We start from the raw sequence: 19,119 nt of genomic DNA, 5'->3' as shown, positions 1-19,119 counted from the left end.
CTGCCCACCTTGGCCTCCCAAAGTGCTGCGATTACAGGTGTGAGCCATGGTGCCTAGTCGTTAGAATACTTTTGAAGAAAGCTGCATCCCTTACTACCCCAATGGAGTGTAACAAAGCACACAAGCAGTTAAAAGCTCTGAAAAGTTCTATGGTGAAGAAGCCAATCCATTGTTTCCCATACTGTGGTGAATTAAGGATGCATTTCTTGTGATATGCCTATTAAATGTAACAGAACAGCAATAGCAGCAGCTAGCATTTGCTGAGCACCTGCTATGTGCCAGGCACTATACTGAGGACTTTCTCATTATCTCCATTTTACTGAAACCCAGAAAGTTTAATAACTTGCCTGACATCTGGGAATGAGATTCTGGGGAAGTGAGGATGTGAGCCTGGGCAGCCAATGTCCAGAACCCCACTCCAAACCACCGTGCCCTGCAGCTCCCCAGGATACAGCCATGTGGCTGCAGGTCAGCACGTGCTGATCCAGGCCGTAAGCAGGGTTTTGAAAGCTTACGTGTAAATGCTGTACACATATTCTTTGCCTCTCAGACTCTTGCTACAGGAACACTATACATAAAGTTCATACCATAAGCCAGAACAAAATTCACTACTCTGCAGGACTTGGACTCACATCCAAAGATAAATTACTACCAAATAAGGTCTACGATTCAACTCAAACTCTGTATTTTATGTTTCTCTGACACCTACTTATCATATTAGAACTTTGAAAGTTGACAATTTTTTGAGGCATTTATATGACATAATGAAGGCCAAACCATACCTTACGTTTGATTTGTCATTCAGGTTGCTAAATTCAAGCAAAAATGTGGCCGATAAAAGTTATCCAAGTCTAGAAATAAATCCTTGTATTGATGGTCAATTAATTCTCAGCAAGAGTGTTAGTACAATACAGTGGGAAAAAAATGGTCTTTTTAATAGATGGAACTGGGACAACAGGATATCTATATGCAAAAGAATGAAGTTTGATCCCCTACCTCATACCATATACAAAAATTAACTCAAAATGGATCATAGGCTTAAATGGAAGAGCTAAAACTAAAACTCTTAAAGAAAACACAGGGGCAAATCTTTGTGACCTTGGGTCAGCAACGGCTTCTTCATATGACACAAAAATACAAGTGACAAAAGAAAAATACAGATAAATTGGACTACGCCAAAAGTAAAAACTTCTGTGTGTGTGTGTGTGGTTTTTTTTCTTTTGAGACGGAGTCTTACTCTGTTGCCCAGGCTGGAGTGCAATGGTGCAATCTCGGCTCACTGCAACCTCCGCCTCCCAGGTTCAAGAGATTCTCCTGCCTCAGCCTCCCGAGTAGCACGGATTACAGGCGCCTGCCCCCACGCCCAGCTAATTTTTGTATTTTTAGTAGAGATGGGGTTTCACCATGTTGGCCAGGCTAGTCTCAAACTCCTGACCTCAGGATCCGCCTGCCTCGGCCTCCCAAAGTGCTGGAATTATAGGCGTGAGCCACTGCACCTGGGCTGTATGTCATTATTATATGTCAATAAGGCTGTTTTAAAAAAGCTCTCAGGGAAGCACATCCTCTGTAATTGTCAACAGGTCACTGAGTGGGGGCTTCAGTCCATAGAACTACTCATTTCACCAGAACAAAACAGATATCTCAAGCAATACCACTTCTCTTTCCTTAAACGCTTTTTCTAAATGAGGTTTCCCACTGAACCTCTTTTCCTTCAGCTCTTTGGACAATCTGTGATTGTCTTCATTTTGTGATTCTTTTTTTGAGATGGAGTTTCACTCGTTGCCCAGGCTAGAGTGCAATGGCACGATCTCGGCTCACCGCAACCTCCACCTCCTGGGTTCAAGCGATTCTCCTGCTTCAGCCTCCTAAATAGCTGGGATTACAGGCGCCCGCCACCACACCCAGCTAATTGTTTGTATTTTTAGTAGAGACAGGGTTTCTTTTTTTTTTTTTTTTTTTGGAGATGGAATCTCGCTATGTTGCCCCGGCTGGAGGGTAGTGGTGCGATCTTGGCTCACTGTGCAACCTCTTCCTCCCTGGTTCAAACAATTATCCTGCCAGGTAGCTGGGACTACAGGTGCATGCTGCCACACCTGGCTAAGTTTTTGTATTTTAGTAGAGATGGAGTTTCACCTTGTTGCCCAGACTGGTCTTGAACTCCTGAGCTCAGGCAATCCACCCACCTCGGCCTCCCAAAGTGCTAGGATTACAGGCGTGAGCCACCGCGCCTGACTGAGACAGGGTTTCATCATGTTGGCCAGGCTGGTCTTGAACTCCTGACCTTAGGTGACCCACCCACCTTGGCCTCCCAAAGTGCTGGGATTACAGGCGTGAGCCACCAAGCCCAGCCACTTTCTTTTTTTTTTTTTTTTTTTTTTGAGACGGAGTCTCGCTCTGTCGCCCAGGCTGGAGTGCAGTGGCCGGATCTCAGCTCACTGCAAGCTCCGCCTCCCGGGTCTACGCCATTCTCCTGCTTCAGCCTCCCCAGTAGCTGGGACTACAGGCGCCCGCCACCTCGCCCGGCTAGTTTTTTGTATTTTTTTAGTAGAGACGGGGTTTCACCGTGTTAGCCAGGCTAGTCTTGATCTCCTGACCTCGTGATCCGCCCGTCTTGGCCTCCCAAAGTGCTGGGATTACAGGCTTTAGCCACCGCGCCCGGCCGCCACTTTGTAATTCTTTAATGTCTGCTCTGTCTGAACTGGAAGCTCCATGAGGGCAAGGACTATACTTTGCTCGTTGCTGAATCACTGGGGCCTGCACTATCTAGCAGAGTCAGTACTGAGATATTTGCTGAATAAATGAGCTTTGAACACCCAGGGAACCAGATCAAATTAAACTGGATATTTCCTCAAGTTCCTGGATCAAAACATCACAGCCCACAAACCGAGATCATTGTATTCGGTGGTTTTCCCCAAGCTCAGCAATGACGAGGCAAGTGCAACCTTGTGCAGGGCCAAGGGGAGAGAAAGGAGAAGGCAGAGAAGGGAAGAAGCAGGAAGGAGGTACAGGGCTCAGTGGCCCGGCTGGGCAGGGCTGGGAGGACAAACTTACTTTTGTAGGTTGGCCATCTCCTTCACAGCTTCCACAGCCCCTGGCAGGGGCTCAAGTTCAAAAAAGAAATTCTTTGACTCCCAAATGCTGATGGCCTTCTCCTGAGAAGTTGAGAAAAGCAAGTTACTTCTAGGGTCCTCAGCACCTTACTGCCCTCATCTTGGGGAGTATATCCAGGCTACAGGGGAAGTGGTTCTGCATTCCTCACTCCCCCAAACACACACCCAAGGACGTATTTCCTGGGGGAAGTGCAGAGAGTATGTGGGCTTCGAACACCTTTCCAGAAAGGACCTGACTTCGTCGGGATCCAGCAGAGACTAGCTAAGGTGTCAGGCCCATGGACTCCTACACCTGCCGGAGCTCTCTGGGACCTGAGGCCAATCGTCAGGAACTGTGTGCTTGCTAGGCTGGATTCGAGTGGCCAAAAGAACTGTGGAAACTGAGGCTGGACCAGCTCTTACCATGGCAGTAGAGTCCTTAAACTTGAGAACTGGAGGGACTCAGAGATCTTTAAGGGCACTGCTGTGTCATGAGGGATAAGCGGGAGGGGAAGACAGGGTAAAAGGACAATTCAGGGAGCTCTAGGATCCTCCCCACATTAACCAGAAGAGCTCTGCTTTTATCTGTTTTACATGTTGAGGTGCCAGTAAGTACATTAAAAAAAAAAAAAAAAAAAGGATTTTGCTGCTTTTAGAGTTGCAAAGCAAAAATGCAGATCCTCATTTTACATGTGAGAAAACTGAGGCTCAGAATGGGGAAGAGATCCACCTGATGTCACATAGCAAAACAGCAGCTGAGCCAGGAGGAGAACCCCCAACACCAACCCTCTCCTCCCCACTCCCCAATCCCCGCTGCCTTTCTCCTTCCCCTGTTCTGCTGCAGGGCCAGAATGCAGCACCTTTTCTAGGGTCAGGCAAGGGGAAAGTGACAACCAGAGGGGAGACACATTTCTGCCTAGGAGAAGTAGAAGCCTAAAGCCCATAAGTGCAGTGCAGGCAGTGGCGCTGCCAGCCGTTCGGCACGCTATAGAAACAGTCACCCTGTCACATGGATGGCCGGAGGACGCTCTGACAGCACACCAGCAACTCTCAGGAACCACAGGGACTAGGCAAATGCGTGCTTATTACTGAAACACATTTAATCCTCACATCCCACATGGGGTACTGTGAAGATCAAAGGGAATACAGATAGAGCAGAATTTTGAAAAGTAGAAATGCCTACATACACATAAGGAGCCACGTGTGGGGGAGGTTTGTTTTAACCACTTGGTTAAACAAGTGGTTTAACCAAGGGACCAGCTTGGCCAAGGGATGTCCGCAGCAGCAAGCCGTGCCTGGGGAAGGGAAGTAGGGGAAGCCAGCAGATCACTCCCAGGGCACCCTCCTTATTTTGCCTTGTGCTTGGAAACCAGTAACCCTGCACATACAGAGCCTACATATTTGCACAAAGAACTGGAAAAGCTGCTGCACTTTTCAGAATTGGGGGTGGGCTTGGTTTCCACGTTAATACACTCCTGGGCAGATATATGGTGTCCAGACTCCCGATGCCGAGCGCTGTCTATAAATGAACACTCGCGGCACACTGGAGCCTATTCCTGAGGCTGCAGAAAGTACTAGGGCATTTTCTCCGGTTTAAAGTTTATCATTAGGCATTGGCCCTGGAAGAGCTCAGCACACTGGGCTCTGTGAAAGTCACCTTCTGAAGTGCCTGGTGTTGATGGAGACAAATGGTACTTGGTTTCCTTTTGTTATTAACACGTGTCCCTCAACAAACCACATTACTGATGAAGTATCTTTCCGAAGTCAGAAGAAATGTCACTTGTTAGAGACAGCAGGTGAGAAAACAGGACTTTGGAGTGGGGAGCACTAACTGTGCTTGGGAGGCAGACAGACTTGGGTTTGAGTCCTGACTGAACCCCTGAGCAGCATGTGACTTGGGGCAAGTTTCCTCATCTGGAAAACAGAGATAATAATATCTACCTAACAAAAAAGAGGATGCAGTGAACTTGTGGCTAAAAAACGGGCTCTTGTAACTTCCTTCTCCTCTTTATCAAACCCTCCGGCAGCAACCCTAGGTGACCAATCAAGGGATGCCAGAAAACAGCCTCTTTAATTTTGTGCATACCAAAATCCCCTGTTCCTTTTGCAAAATACTTCAAATTTACCAACCAAGATCTGTGTGTAAACGTCCCTCCTTGGATCTTTCCCCTCTATCCATCCTGGACAGAACACCTCGGGAGTCGGATGGTAGGGGTTGAGCTCAGGTGTTCAGGAAGGCCAGCTCTGCAAGGGGATAAGACATGAGGTGGATCCCACCTCACCTGGACCAGACTCACTGTGTGACCCCCAGAAAGTCACACAACCTCTCTGGGCCTCAAATACACCTGGAAGCTATGCTTTGATGGACAACAGCAAAAAAGATGGGTAAAGACACCCATCAAAGCTCTGGGGACAAAGAAGTGGGAATGTGATTGCGGTCGGGGTGAAAGAGGACAACTTATAACGTTTATTTTTCTAAAAATTTAACAAACGACTTGAGGCCAAATATGCCACAAATTTTAAAGTCATCTTTAGATGGAGAGTTAGGTATATTAACACTTTGTACTCTCCCGCATTTTCAGAAGCTCTGGATGGCAGCCAATAGATCTTGAGCGCGGGGCCGCGTCTTCCCGGCTCGCTGTGGCCCCGGTACCCCCGCCCCAGACCCTATTCTACCAGAGGGCCACCCCGAGGCTGGGGCGCTGACCGTCCAAGGTCACCCGCGCAGGGGCGGGGTCTGAGGCTCGGGGAGAGAAGGGGGCCCGGCGCGGGGCGGGGCGGGGACGCTCACGCTCAGCCCTGGCCGCAGGCGGCCGTACTGCTCCGACACCCAGAAGCCGCGCCGGTCCTCCAGCGCGATGAACGGCTGGTCGGGGAAGCGCGCGCGGAACTTCCTGAGGAATCCGCCCTCGAAGTCGGCCAGCACGCCGTCCATGTCCACCAGCACCCGCAGGGCGCGGCCTCCCGCCAGGCCCTGCCCGCCCGCCGCCCCGCGCCGCCCCGCGGGAACCGCCGCGCTGCAGAGCCGCCGCGCACACCAGCCGCCCGGCTGGATCATGGCCCAGAACGCTGGCCCGCAGGGGGCGCGGGGACCTGGGTCGCGCCGTGCTGCCGGGGCCGGCCGGACATGCCAGACGCGGAGAAGACCCCAACGCTGGGCGCGCGCAGGGCGCGGGGCGGGGAGCGCGGGGCGCGGGCGCGCAGGTACCAGCCCCAGAGCGAGGCCGGGGCGCGCGCGGTCCTTAAAGGAATACGCGCCGGCGGAGGCGGAGCCCCGGGGCGGGGCTTCGAGGACGGACAGCGGTGGGCGCCGGGCGCCTCTACAAGGTCCGCGCTGTCGCGCTCTCCATTTGCGTCTTCTCAGTGGACCCTGGGCCCGGGCTGCCTCCTCCCACTGCACAGACTACCGTGGAGGAGCAGTGCAAACCGAGAAGCAGGCCTGTGTCGTTAGACATTTTTGAGCCCTTACTGTGTCGAGTGTGAACCAAATAGACAAAGTTCCTGCCGTCCTGGAACTTAGGTTTTAGAAGGGGAGCCAGACAACAGGATGGAGGAACCAAAACGGTGCACTCTGAAAGCCTCTCTGCTTTGTTTACAGCAAGTGTCCGCGGAGAGATTGATAGAACCAATATCGTGCTAACATATACAGCCTTAGTAAAACTGATGATACTCAAGTAAATACATGAATAAATATTATGTACCCCTGTATAGTCTTTTTTTTTTTTTTTTTTTTTTTTTGGAGACAAGGTGTTGCTCTGTTACCCAGGGTGGAGGCAGTGGCGTGATCTTGGTTCACTGCAGCCTTGAGTTTCTGGGCCCAAGGGATGCTCCTGCTTCCGCCTCCTGAGTAGCTGGGACCACAGGGGCCTGCCACCACACCCTGGTTTTTGTTTTTGTTTTTTGTTTTTTGTTTTTTTTGAGACAGAGTCTCGTTCTGTCTCCCAAGCTGGAGTGCAGTGGCACAATCTCGGCTCACTGCAAGCTCCACCTCCCGGGTTCACGCCGTTCTCCTGCCTCAGCCTCCGGAGTAGCTGGGACTACAGGCGCATGCTGCCACGCCCGCCTTTTTTTTTTTTTTTTTTTTTTTTTTTTGTATTTTTAGTAGAGACAGGGTTTCACCATGTTAGCCAGGATGGTCTCGAACTCCTGACCTCGTGATCCGCCCGCCTCGGCCTCCCAAAGTGCTGGAATTACAGACGTGAGCCACTGCGCCCGGCTTTTTTTTTGTTTTTAGACAGAAGTCTTCCTATGTTGGGTCAAACGATCTTCCCACCTCAGCCTCCCAAAGTGCTGGGAAAACAGAAGTGAGCTACCACGCCCAGCCCACTTTTTTTCTTTCCAAGAAAAAAACAAAACAAAACAAAAACCACATGGCGATGGGATGGTGGAGAGAGGTGGAGGGATTAGCAGGGGTGGGCAAGGAGGGCGTCTCCTAGGAAGTGATGATGGAACAGAGACATGAGGAGGAGAAAGAGCAGACAAGAACCAAAGAGACAAGAGGCCCCATCCACAAGGGCAGCAAACTCAAAGGCCTGAGGGCTCAGGAGGGAGAGAAGGCCAAAAAGAGCATAATTTTCAACTTTTATTTTAAGTACAGGATACACATGCAGATTTGTTATATAGATAAATTGACTGTCTTTGGGGTTTAGTGTACCGATTATTTCATTACCCAGGTAATAAGCATGGTTTCTGGTAGGTAGTTTTTCCATCCTCACCCTCCTCCCACTCTCCATCCTCAAGTAGGTCCCTGTGTCTGTTGTCCCTATCATTACGTCCATGTGTACTCAATGTTTAGTTCTCACTTTTAAGTGAGAACATGAGGTATTTAATTTTCTGTTCCTGTGTTTGCTTAGGATAATCGTCTCCAGCTCCATCCATGTGGTTGCAAAAGACATGATCTTATTCTTTTTTATGACTGTGTAGTAGTCTATGGTGTATATGTACCACATTCTCTTTTTTTTTTTTTTTTTTTTTTTCTTTCTTGATATGGAGTCTTGCTCTTATTGCCTAGGCTGGAGTGCAGTGGCAGGATCTCGGCTCACTACAAATTCCACCTCCCAGGTTCAAGCGATTCCCCTGCCTCAGGCTCTGAAGTAGCTGGGATTACAGGCGCCCACCACCACATGCAGCTAATTTTTTGCATTTTTAGTAGAGACAGGGTTGCACTATATTGGCCAGGCTGGTCTTGAACTCCTGACCTCATGATCTGCCTGCCTCGGCCACCCAAAGTGCCGGGGTTACACGTGTGAGCCACTGCACCCGGCCGATTTTGTATTTTTAGTAGAGACAGTTTTACCATGTTGGCCAGGCTGGCCTCGAACTCCTGACCTCAGGTATTCCGCCCCCCCCCCCCCTCGGCCTCCCAAAGAGCTGGGATTAAAGGCGTGAGCCACTGCACCCAGCCTGTGTTACAACTGTTTTAGCCCCACCATTTGGCAGGTCCCGAATTCTTGTCCTGCATCCAGGAAGAATAAGGTAGGCAGACAAGTGGAGATTGAGCAAGAGGAAGAGGAGCTTTATTAAGCAACAGAATTGTTCAGAAGAGACCTGCAGTGGGCAGCTCCTCTCCATAGCCAGGGTTTCCCCACAAGTGTTCAGCTTTCTGCAGAGAGGATAGCTCCTCTCTGGCAGGCAGGTCATCCCAACAAATGTCCAGCTCTCAGCAGAAGGGGTACTTCCTCTCTGCAGTTGGTTTTCTCCCCATCTCCCCTCCTCTCTTTAAGTCTGGCTGAGTCCAGGGTTTTTTATGGACCTCAGAGGGGAAGAAGTAAGTGCTGATTGGTCCATGGGCGGCCATTGGTGGCCATAAGCAGGCCTGGGGAAAAGCATCACAAGTTCCCCGCTCTGGTACGGGGACTGGTGGCCTGGCCCCCAGGCTTCAGGCCCTTCCAGGATTAAAGATGGGGCTTCACCAGCGACCCGCCCCCTTCCACCGAGGAGCTGTCTGCATCCTGCCGCTGTTCATGGTGCCCAGGCTGTTCATGCCAAGGGGTACCTGCAGGCCAGCACCAGGCTGTCCTCATACCCACCTCAGCCTCTCTCCGGTGCTTGTTGGCGCCCAAGTCCGGAGGGGACCAAGGAGTCAGGGGGCTGGCGTGTCGGTGGTGCCCCGAGCGTGTGCACACCCGACCAGGCTGTGACAGCGCCCAGGCTCAGCCCGACTTTGCTCCGAGATTGGAGCAGGCACCAACAGCAGGGAGAAGCCACGCAGCAGGAGCAGGCACTTCCGAGCCTGCGAGGGGCAGTGGAGCCTTCCCAGGTTCCCAAGAGCACAGAGATGCCGGCCAGAGCCGCAGCAGGGTGACTGCAGCTGCACCTGGGGAACTCCTGCCCCGCCAGCTCAGAAGGGGCGGGGCTCCTGCTGTGCCTTCTATATTGAGTTGCCTTTGCAGTTTTTTAAAAACTCCATCCATCAGACCGCGCACGGTGGCTCACCCCTGTAATCCCAGGATTTTGGGAGGCCGAGGCGGGCGGATCACCTGAGGTCGGGAGTTCGAGACCAGCCTGACCCACATGGAGAAACCCTGTCTCTACTAAAAATACAAAATTAGCCGAGCATGGTGGCGCATGCCTGTAATCCCAACTACTCCGGAGACTGAGGCAGGAGAATCGCTTGAACCCGGGAGGCGGAGGTTGCAGTGAGCCAAGATCACGCCATTGCACTCCAGCCTGGGAAACAAGAGCGAAACTCCGTCTCAAAACAAACAAACAAACAAACAAACAAAAAAAACAGAAAAAAAAAACTCCATCATGTTTCTGTGAATCTATTTCTAGACTCTCCTATTCTGTTCCATTGATCTATATATTTCTCCCTTTGCTATTAGCAAACTGTCTTGATTACTTTAGCTTCATAGTAAGTCTTTTTTTTTTTTTTTTTTTTTTTTTTTTTTTTTTTTGAGACGCAGTCTCATTCTGTCGCCCAGGCTGGAGTGCGGTGGCGCGATCTCTGCTCACTGCAAGCTCCGCCTCCCGGGTTCACGCCATTCTCCTGCCTCAGCCTCCCGAGTAGCTGGGACTACAGACGCCCGCCACCACGCCCGGATAATTTTTTGTATTTTTAGTAGAGACGGGGTTTCACTGTGGTCTCGATTTCCTGACCTCGTGATCCGCCCGCCTCGGCCTCCCAAAGTGCTGGGATTACAGGCGTAAGCCACCACGCCCGGCCATAGGAAGTCTTAATAGTAAGTATTGTAAGTCCCACAACTTTTTAGTAAGTCTTAATATTAAGTATTGTGAGTCCCACAACTTCTTTCTCAAAATTTTTTTTTTTTTTTTTTTTTTTGTTTGAGACGGAGTCTTGCTCTGTCGCCTAGGCTAGAGTGTAGTGGCGCGATCTCGGCTCACTGCAAGCTCCGTCTTCCGGGTTCACGCCATTCTCCTGCCTCAGCCTCCCGAGTAGCTAGGACTACAGGCGCCCGCCACCACGCCCAGCTAATTTTTTGTATTTTCAGTAGAGACGGGGTTTCACCGTGTTAGCCAGGATGGTCTCCATCTCCTGACGTCGTGATCCGCCCCCTCGGCCTCCCAAAGTGCTGGGATTACAGGTGTGAGCCACCGCGCCCAGCTCAAAATTGTTTTAACTATTCTAGCTTAATTGACTTTCCATATAAATTTTAGAATGAGCTTATCTATATCTACACACACACACACACACACACACACACACACAACTTCCTTGGTTTGGTTGGAAGTGCACTAAATCTGTAGATCAATTTGGAGTGACTTGACTTCTTAATTAGGTTGACTCTTCCAATCCATGAACACAGTATATCCCTCTTAAGTTTTCTTTGGCTTCTTACACCAATGTTTTGTAGTTTTCAGTATACAGATCCTGCATGTGTTTTGTTGATTTATACCTAAATATTTCACTTTTTGTTTTTTTGTTTTTTTGGTTTTTGAGACGGAGTTTTGCTCTCATTGCCCAGACTTGAGTGAGTGCAATGGCACAATCTCAACTGACTGCAACCTCCCCATCCCAGGTTAAAACAATTCTCCTGCCTTAGCCTCCTGAGTAGCTGGGATTACAGGCATGCACCACCACGCCCGGCTAATGTTATATTTTCTTTAGCAGAAACGGGGTTTCTCCATGTTGGTCAGGCTGGTCTCGAACTCCCAACTTCAGGTGATCTGCCGATCTTGGCCTCCCAAAGTGCTGGGATTATAGGCGTGAGCCACTGCACCCGGGCAGTATTTTTTAAATTTAAATTATTTTGGTTGGGAAAACTAAGACACATCATAATCAAATTGCTCAAAGCCAGAAATACACAGAATCTTAAAAGCATCCAGAAAAATCAAGAAACATTATACACAAAGGAACAAAAAAAGAAAAGGATGGGCCGGGCGGAGCTTGCAGTGAGCCAAGATCGCACCACTGCACTCCAGCCTGGGCGACAGAGCAAGACTCCATCTCAAAAAAAAAAGAAAGAAAGAAAAAAAGAAAAGAAAAGGATGACAGCAGACTTTTTGACAGAAACAATGCAAATTACATTAAAAATGAGCAACAAGGCTGGGCACAGTGGCTCACACCTGTAATCCCAGCACTTTGGGAGGCCAAGGCAGGTGGATCACCTGAGGTCAGGAATTCAAGACCAGCCTGGCCAAGATGGTGAAACCCCATTTCTACAAAAAAATACAAAAATTAGTCAGGCATGGTGTTACACACCTGTAATCCCAGCTACTTGGGAGGCTGAGGCAGGAGAATTGCCTGAACCCAGGCAGTGGATGTTGCAGTGAGCCAAGTTTGCACCACTGCACTCCAGCCTGGGCAACAGAGTGAGACTCCATCTCAAAAAAAAAAATGAGCAACAGATTTGGATAGGCATTTCTCCAAAGATATACAGATGGCCAATAAGCACACAGAGAGAAACTCAACATCACTATTAACTAGGGAAATGCAAATCAAAATCACAATGGGATACTACTGCGTACCTATTAGGATGTCTATTACAAAAAACTAAAATAAAACAGAAAATAACAAGCATTAATGAGGATGTGAAGAAATTAAAACCTTTATGCATTCTTAGTGGGAATGTGTATGGTACAGCAACTGGGAAAAACAGCATGATGGTTCCTCAAATAATTAAACATAGAATTACCGTTTGATCTACAAATTCCACTTTTGGGTATCTACTCAAAAGAATTGAAAGCAGTCTTGAAGAGACATTTCTATACTCATGTTCATACCAGCATTTTGCACCATAGCCAGGAAGTAGAAGCAACCCAGTGTCTAAGAATGGATAAATAGATAAACAAAATATGACATACATAATGGAATATTATTTAGACTTAAAATAGAAATGAAATTCTGACACATGGTACAACATGGATGAACCTCAAGGATGTTATGCTAAGTGAAATTAACTACTCACGAAATGACAAATACTATATGAGTGTTAGATGAGGTATTTAGAGTAGTCAAAGTTATAGAACTAGAAAGCAGAATTGGGCGGCCGGGCGCGTTGGCTCACGCCTGTAATCCCAGCACTTTGGGAGGCCAAGGTGGGTGGATCATGAGGTCAGAAGATCAAGACTGTCCTGGCTAACACGGTGAAACCCCCGTGTCTACTAAAGATACAAAAAAATTAGCCGGGTGTGGTAGCGGACGCCTGTAGTCCCAGCTACTCAGGAGGCTGAGGCAGGAGAATGGTGTGAATCCAGGAGGCGGAGCTTGCAGTGAGCCGAGATCGGGCCACTGAACTCCAGCCTGGGCGACAGAGCGAGACTCTGCCTCAAAAAAATAAAAAAGAAAGTAAAGAAAGTAGAATTGGGAGTCCCAGGAGATGAGGGGAGACGAAATGGAAAGTTATTTAATGGGTAGAGCTTCAGTTTTGCAAGATGAAAAAGTTCTAGAAATAGGCTGCATAACAATGTGAATATAATTACTACTACTGACCTGTATACTTAAAATAGTTAAGATGATTAATTTTTTTTTTTTTTTTTTTTAAGACAGAGCCTTGCTCTGTCACCCAGGCTGGAGTGTAGTGGCACTACCTTGGCTCACTGCAACCTCTGCCTCCTGGGTTCAAGCAATTCTTGTGCCTCAGCCTCCTGAGTAGCTAGGATTACAGGTGTGCGTCACCATGCCCAGCTAATTTTTTTTATTTTTAGTAGCGGTTTCGTCATATCGGCCAGGCCAGTCTCAAACTGCTGGCCTCAAGTGGCTTGCCCACCTTGGCCTCCTAAAGTGCTGGGATTGCAGGCGTGAGCACCTCGCCCTCCGAAAATGATAAATTTTAAGTTATGTCTGTCTTGCCACACTTAAAAATAAAAATTAAAGAATGAAATTCTGACATATGCTACAACATGGATGAACCCTGAAGACATTATGCTAACTGAAGTAAGCTAGTCACAAAAGAACAAACATTATATGACTCCACAATATAAGGTACTTAGAATAGTCATGTTTATAGAGACAAAAAGTAGAACAGTGAATTCCAGGGGATGAGGGCAGGGAGGCATGGGAAGTTATTGTTTAATAGGTACAGAGGTTCAGTGTGTGATGATGAAAAAGCTTTAGAGATGGAAGGTAGTGACAGTTGCACAATATGAATGTGCTTAATGGCACTGAACTATATACTTAAAAATAGTTAAAATAAGCCCTGCACAGTGGCTCATGTCTGTAATCCCAGCACTTTGGGAGGCCGAGGCAGGTGGATCACCTGAGGTCAGGAGTTCAAGATCAGTCAGGCCAACATGGTGAAACCCCGTCTCCACTAAAAACACAAAAATTAGCCAGACACGCATGCCTGTAATCCCAGCTACTCAGGAGGCTGAGGCTGGAGAATCACTTGAACCCGGGAGGCAGAGGTTGCAGTGAGCCAAGATCACACCACTGCACTCTGGGCAGCAGAGCAAGGTGTCTCAATAAATAAATAAATAAATAAAAGGCCGGGTGGGGTGGCTCATGCCTGTAATCCCAGCACTTTGGGAGGAAGACAGACAGATCACTTGAGGTCAGGAATTCAAGACCAGCCCAGCCAACATGGTGAAACCCCATGTCTACTAAAAATACAAAAATTAGGCCAGGCGTGGTGGCTCACGCCTGTAATCCCAGCACTTTGGGAGGCCAAAGTGAGTGGATCACCTGAGGTCGGGAGTTCAAGACTAGCTTGGCCAATATGGTGGAACTCCATCTCTACTAAAAATACAGAAAATTAGCTGAGCATGGTGGTACACGCCTGTAGTCCCAGCTACTGGAGAGGCTGAGGCAGGGGAATTGCTTGAACCTGGGAGGTGGAGATTACTGTGAGCCAAGATAATACCACTGTGCTCCAGGCTGGTGACAGAGTGAGACTCCATCTCAAAAATAAATAAATAAACAAACAAACAAATAAATAATTAGGCCAGGTGTGGTGGCTCACACCTGTAATCCCAGCACTTTGGGAGGCCAAGGCAGGTGGATCACCTGAGGTCAGGAGTTTGAGACTAGCTTGGCCAACATGGTGAAACCCTGTCTCTACTAAAACAATACAAGAATTAGCTGGGATGGTGGTGGGCACCTGTAATCCCAGCTACTCCAGAGGCTGAGGCAGGAGAATCACTTGAACCTGGGAGGTTGCAGTGAGCCAAGATTGCACCACTGCACTCCAGCAACCCGGGCAACACAACAAGACTGTCTCGGGGCCAGGTGCAGTGGCTCACGCCGGTAATCCCAGCACTTTGGGAGGCCGAGGCGGGTGGATCATGAGGTCAGGAGATCGAGACCATCCTGGCTAACACGGTGAAACTCCATTTCTACTAAAAAATATAAAAAATTAGCCGGGCGAGGTGGCAGGCGCCTGTAGTCCCAGCTACTCGGGAGGCTGAGGCAGGAGAATGGCGTGAACCCGGGAGGCGGAGCTTGCAGTGAGCTGAGATCCGGCCACTGCACTCCAGCCTGGGTGACAGAGCGAGACTCCGTCTCAAAAAAAAAAAAAAAAAAAAAAAAGAACAATACTCCACCGAACAACAGCAGAATACATGTTCTTCTCAAGCGCATATGGGACGTTTTCCAGGATAGGCCATATGCTAGTCATAAAACCAACCTCTATACATTTTAAAGAACTGAAGTCATGCAAAGTAAGTACTCCAAAACATTGCTTACACTGGAAAGCAATAACAGAGAAAACTTTGGGGAATTCACTAATATGTGGAATTTTAATTACATACTCCTAAATAATAATGGGTCAAAGAAGCAGCCACAAGAGAAATAAGAAAATAATTGGAAAAAAAAAGTAAATGAAAAAACATCATCCCCATATTTATGCAACATAGCCAAAGCAGCACTTAGGAGGAAACTTATAGCTGTAAATGCCTATATTAAATGAGGATCTCAAATTAATAACTTTTCACTTGAAAAATCTAGAAACAACCAAATCCAAAGCAAGCAAAAGGAAAGAATAACAAAGATTAGAGCAGAAATACAGGCAACAGAGACTAGAAAAATCAAGGAAACCAGAAGTTGGTTCTTTGAAAAGACCAACACAAATTGATAAACCTTTAGTTAGACTTACTAGGAAACAAAGAAGAGAGGACTCAAATTACTAAAATCAGGAATGAAAGAGGAACATCCTTACCCACCCTAGAGAAACAAAAAAATATATATGTGAAAATATTATGAGCAATTGTATGCCAAAAATTATATAACTCAGATGAAATGAACAAATTACTAGAAAGATACAAACTACCAAAACCCATGACTCATATTCATATTTTCTTTTTCTATTTCAAGGAGAAATAGAAAAAGAAAATATGAATATGCATATAACCACTAAAGAAGATTGAATGAGTAATTTAAAAAACTTTCCCAAAATAAATGTCTAAGACCAGATGGCTTAACTGCTGAATTGTACCAAATATTTTAGAAGAAATAGTAGCAATCCTTCGCAACTCTCCCAAAAAATCGAACAGAAGGGAACACGTCTCAACACATCCTGTGAGGCCAATTTACTCTGACACCAAACCAGAGAAAGATATCATAAGAAAAGGAAATCACATAGTAAGATCTCATTTCTAAAAAAAGATTTTTTGGCCAAACTTCATGGCTCATGCCTGTAATCCCAGCACTTTGGGAGGCGGAAACAGGCAGATCACCTGAGCTCATAAGTTCAAGAGCAGTCTGAGCAATATGGTGAAACCCTGTCTGTACTAAAAAAATACAAACATTAGCTGGGTATGGTGACGGACATCCGTAGTCCCCGCTACTCCGGGGACTGAGGCAGGAGAATCGCTTGAACCTGGGAGACGGAGGTTGCAGTGAGCTGAGATTGTGCCACTGCACTCCAGCCTGGGTGACAGAGGAGACTCTGTCTTTAAAAAAAAAAAAAAAAAAATGTCCGGGTGTGGTTGTTCATGCCTTTAATCCCAGCACTTTGGGAGGCCGAGGCAGACAGATCACAAGGTCAGGAGATCGAGACCATCCTGGCTAACACAGTGAAACCCCGTGTCTACTAAAAATACAAAAACAAAATTAGCCGGGCGTGGTGGTGGGCGCCTGTAGTCTCAGCTACTCAGGAGGCTGAGGCAGGAGAATGGCATGAACCTGCACTCCAGCCTGGGCGACAGTGAGACTCCGTCTAAAAAAAAAAAACAATTAATTAGCCAAGTGTGGTGGTGCACACCTGTAGTCTCAGCTACTTGGGAGGCTGAGGTGGGAGACTCACTTGAACCTAGCAATTAGAGGCTGCAGCCAGCTATGATTGCCCCACTGCACTCCAGCCTGGGTGACAGAGCAAGACTCCAGCCTAGGTGACAGAGCAAGACCCTGTCTCAAAAACAAACAAACAAACAAAAAGGTGCAAGCAACCCATTCTTGATAGATGAATGGATAAACACAAAGTGGTATGTACATACAATGGCCTGGAAAAGGAAGGAAACTCTGGCACATGCCACAACATGGGTGGACCTTGAAGATGTTTTGCTAAGTGAAAGAAGCCAGTTACAAAAGGCCACGTATTAAAAGATTCTGTTTATATGAAATGTACAGAATACAGGCAAATCTACAGAGGCAGAAAGTAGATTAGTAGTTGCCAGGTGTTGTGGGAAGGGTGAAATTGAAACTAACTGCTAAGAGCCTGGACAACATGGTGAAACCCCGTCTCTACAGAAATACAAAAATTAGCCAGGTGTGGTGGTGCACACCTGTGGTCCCAGCTACTTGAGAGGCCGAGGTGGTCAAGGCTGCCATGAGCCATGATTGTACTACTGCACTCCAGCCTGGGCAACAGAGTGAGACCCCACCTCAAAGAAAAAAAGAGAAGGGGAATGGGCGTGGTGGCTCACACCTGTAATCCCAGCACTTTGGGAGGCCGAGGCGGGTGGATCACGAGGTCAGGAGATTGAGACCATCCTGGCTAACACAGTGAAACCCCGTCTCTACTAAAAATACAAACAAAAAATTAACCAGGTGTGGCAGCGGGCGGCTGTAGTCCCAGCTACTCGGGAGGCTGAGGCAGGAGAATGGCATGAACCTGGGAGGCGGAGCTTGCAGTGAGCCGAGATTGCGCCACTGCACTCCACCCTGGGCGACTGAGCTAGACTGTCTCAACAGAAAAAAAAAAAAAAAAAAAAAAAAAAAAAAGGAAAAAGAGAAGGGGAGGGAAGGGGAGGGGAGAGGACAGCTAATAGGTATACTGTTTCTTTGGCAGGTGATATAAATGCTCTGGAATTAAATGGTGATGGTTGCACAACACAGCTTTAACATGGGTGAATTGTGTTATGTGAATTATATATTTAAATTTAAATAGTACTGTATTATATGGATGTATATAGTATATTCACACTTTAGCATGGTGAATTTTGTTATGTGAATAATATATTTAAAATGACTATAAAAGTGGAATAAAGGGAAACATCCTTTTATAATATATAAAACTGCAAAGGGAAATAGGCAAATTCACAATTACTGTCAAATATTTTAATATTCCGGCCGGGAGCGGTGGCTCACACCTGTTATCCCGGCAGGCATTTGGGAGGCCGAGGCGGGCAGGTCACTTGAGGTCAGGAGTTTGAGATCAATCTGGCCAACACGGCAAACCCCATCTCTACTAAAAATACAAAAACTAGCTGGGCATGGTGGTGCATACCTATAATCCCAGCTACTCAGGAGGCTGAGGCAGGAGAATCACTTGAGCCTGGGAAGCAGAGGTGGCTGTGAACCGAGATCATGCCACTGCACTGCAGCCTGGGAAACAAGGCAAGACTCTGTTTAAAAAAAAAAAAAAAAAAAATTAATATTCCTATCTTAATAACAGAACAAGTAGACAGAAAACAAGTAAGGATATAGAAGCCTCAAAGAACACTGTCAACCCACTTGACCTAATTGACACTTCTATAACATTCATACAACAGCAGAATAGACATTCTTTTCCCGCGCATATAAAACATTTAAAAAGATAGGCCATAATCTGGGCTGTAAAAAAATCCTCAACACATTTTAAAGGATTAGAAGTACACAAAGTATGTTCTTTGATCACAGTGGAATTAAATTAGGGATCAATAACAGAAAGGTCTCTGAAAAATTCCCAAATATTTGTAAACTAAAACGCACTTCTAAATAACCCACAGATCAAAGAAGAAATTAAAGGAAACATTAGAAGGTGATTTGACTTGAATTAAAATAGAAATACGGAAAAAAAAATACGGCAGGGTGTGGTGGCTCATGCCTGTAACCCAGCACTTTGGGAGGCCAAGGCGGGTGGATCACACGCCTGTAATCCTAGCACTTCTGGAGGCCGAGGTGGGCTGATCACGAGGTCAGGAGATTGAGACCATCTTGGCTAACACGGTGAAACCCCGTCTCTACTAAAAATAAAAAAAATTTAGCCGGGCGTAGTGGCGGGTGCCTGTAGTCCCAGCTACTCAGGAGGATGAGGCAGGAGAATGGCATGAACCCAGGAGGTAGAGCTTGCAGTGAGCCGAGATTGCACCACTGCACTCCAGCCTGGGTGACAGAGCAAGATTCCATCTCACAAAAAAAAAAAAAAAAAAAAAAAATTGAAACATATACCTACTGTATAAGCTGGCTATTCTACTCCTGGATGTGTACCCAAGA

General features: G+C 47.3%; 1 protein-coding gene across 19 annotated transcripts in view; it reads right to left on the bottom strand.

The window, feature by feature from the left end:
* Nucleotides 1-19,119, bottom strand: part of LOC105491071 (5',3'-nucleotidase, mitochondrial) — a 63,502-nt gene that overhangs the window by 32,582 nt on the left and 11,801 nt on the right. For 2 of the 19 annotated variants that reach the window (XM_071082421.1, XM_071082420.1), the window contains 2 exons: nucleotides 5,220-5,333; nucleotides 3,052-3,152 (listed from right to left, as the gene is read on the bottom strand). In XM_071082421.1, the coding sequence (XP_070938522.1) occupies nucleotides 3,052-3,068 (17 nt within the window). In that variant the 5' untranslated portion in view covers nucleotides 3,069-3,152; nucleotides 5,220-5,333. Of the gene's footprint in view, nucleotides 1-3,051; nucleotides 3,153-5,219; nucleotides 5,334-5,796; nucleotides 6,409-19,119 lie in introns of those variants that run through there. The other 17 variants (XM_071082419.1, XM_071082422.1, XR_011615433.1 and 14 more) reach the window with 17 other exon arrangements.

The sequence above is a fragment of the Macaca nemestrina genome, chromosome 17, assembly GCF_043159975.1.
Source record: "Macaca nemestrina isolate mMacNem1 chromosome 17, mMacNem.hap1, whole genome shotgun sequence".
NCBI classification, from domain to species: Eukaryota; Metazoa; Chordata; class Mammalia; order Primates; family Cercopithecidae; genus Macaca; species Macaca nemestrina.
The sequence above is the reverse complement of the archived record's forward strand: the minus strand, read 5'-3'. Positions and strand labels throughout refer to the sequence as shown.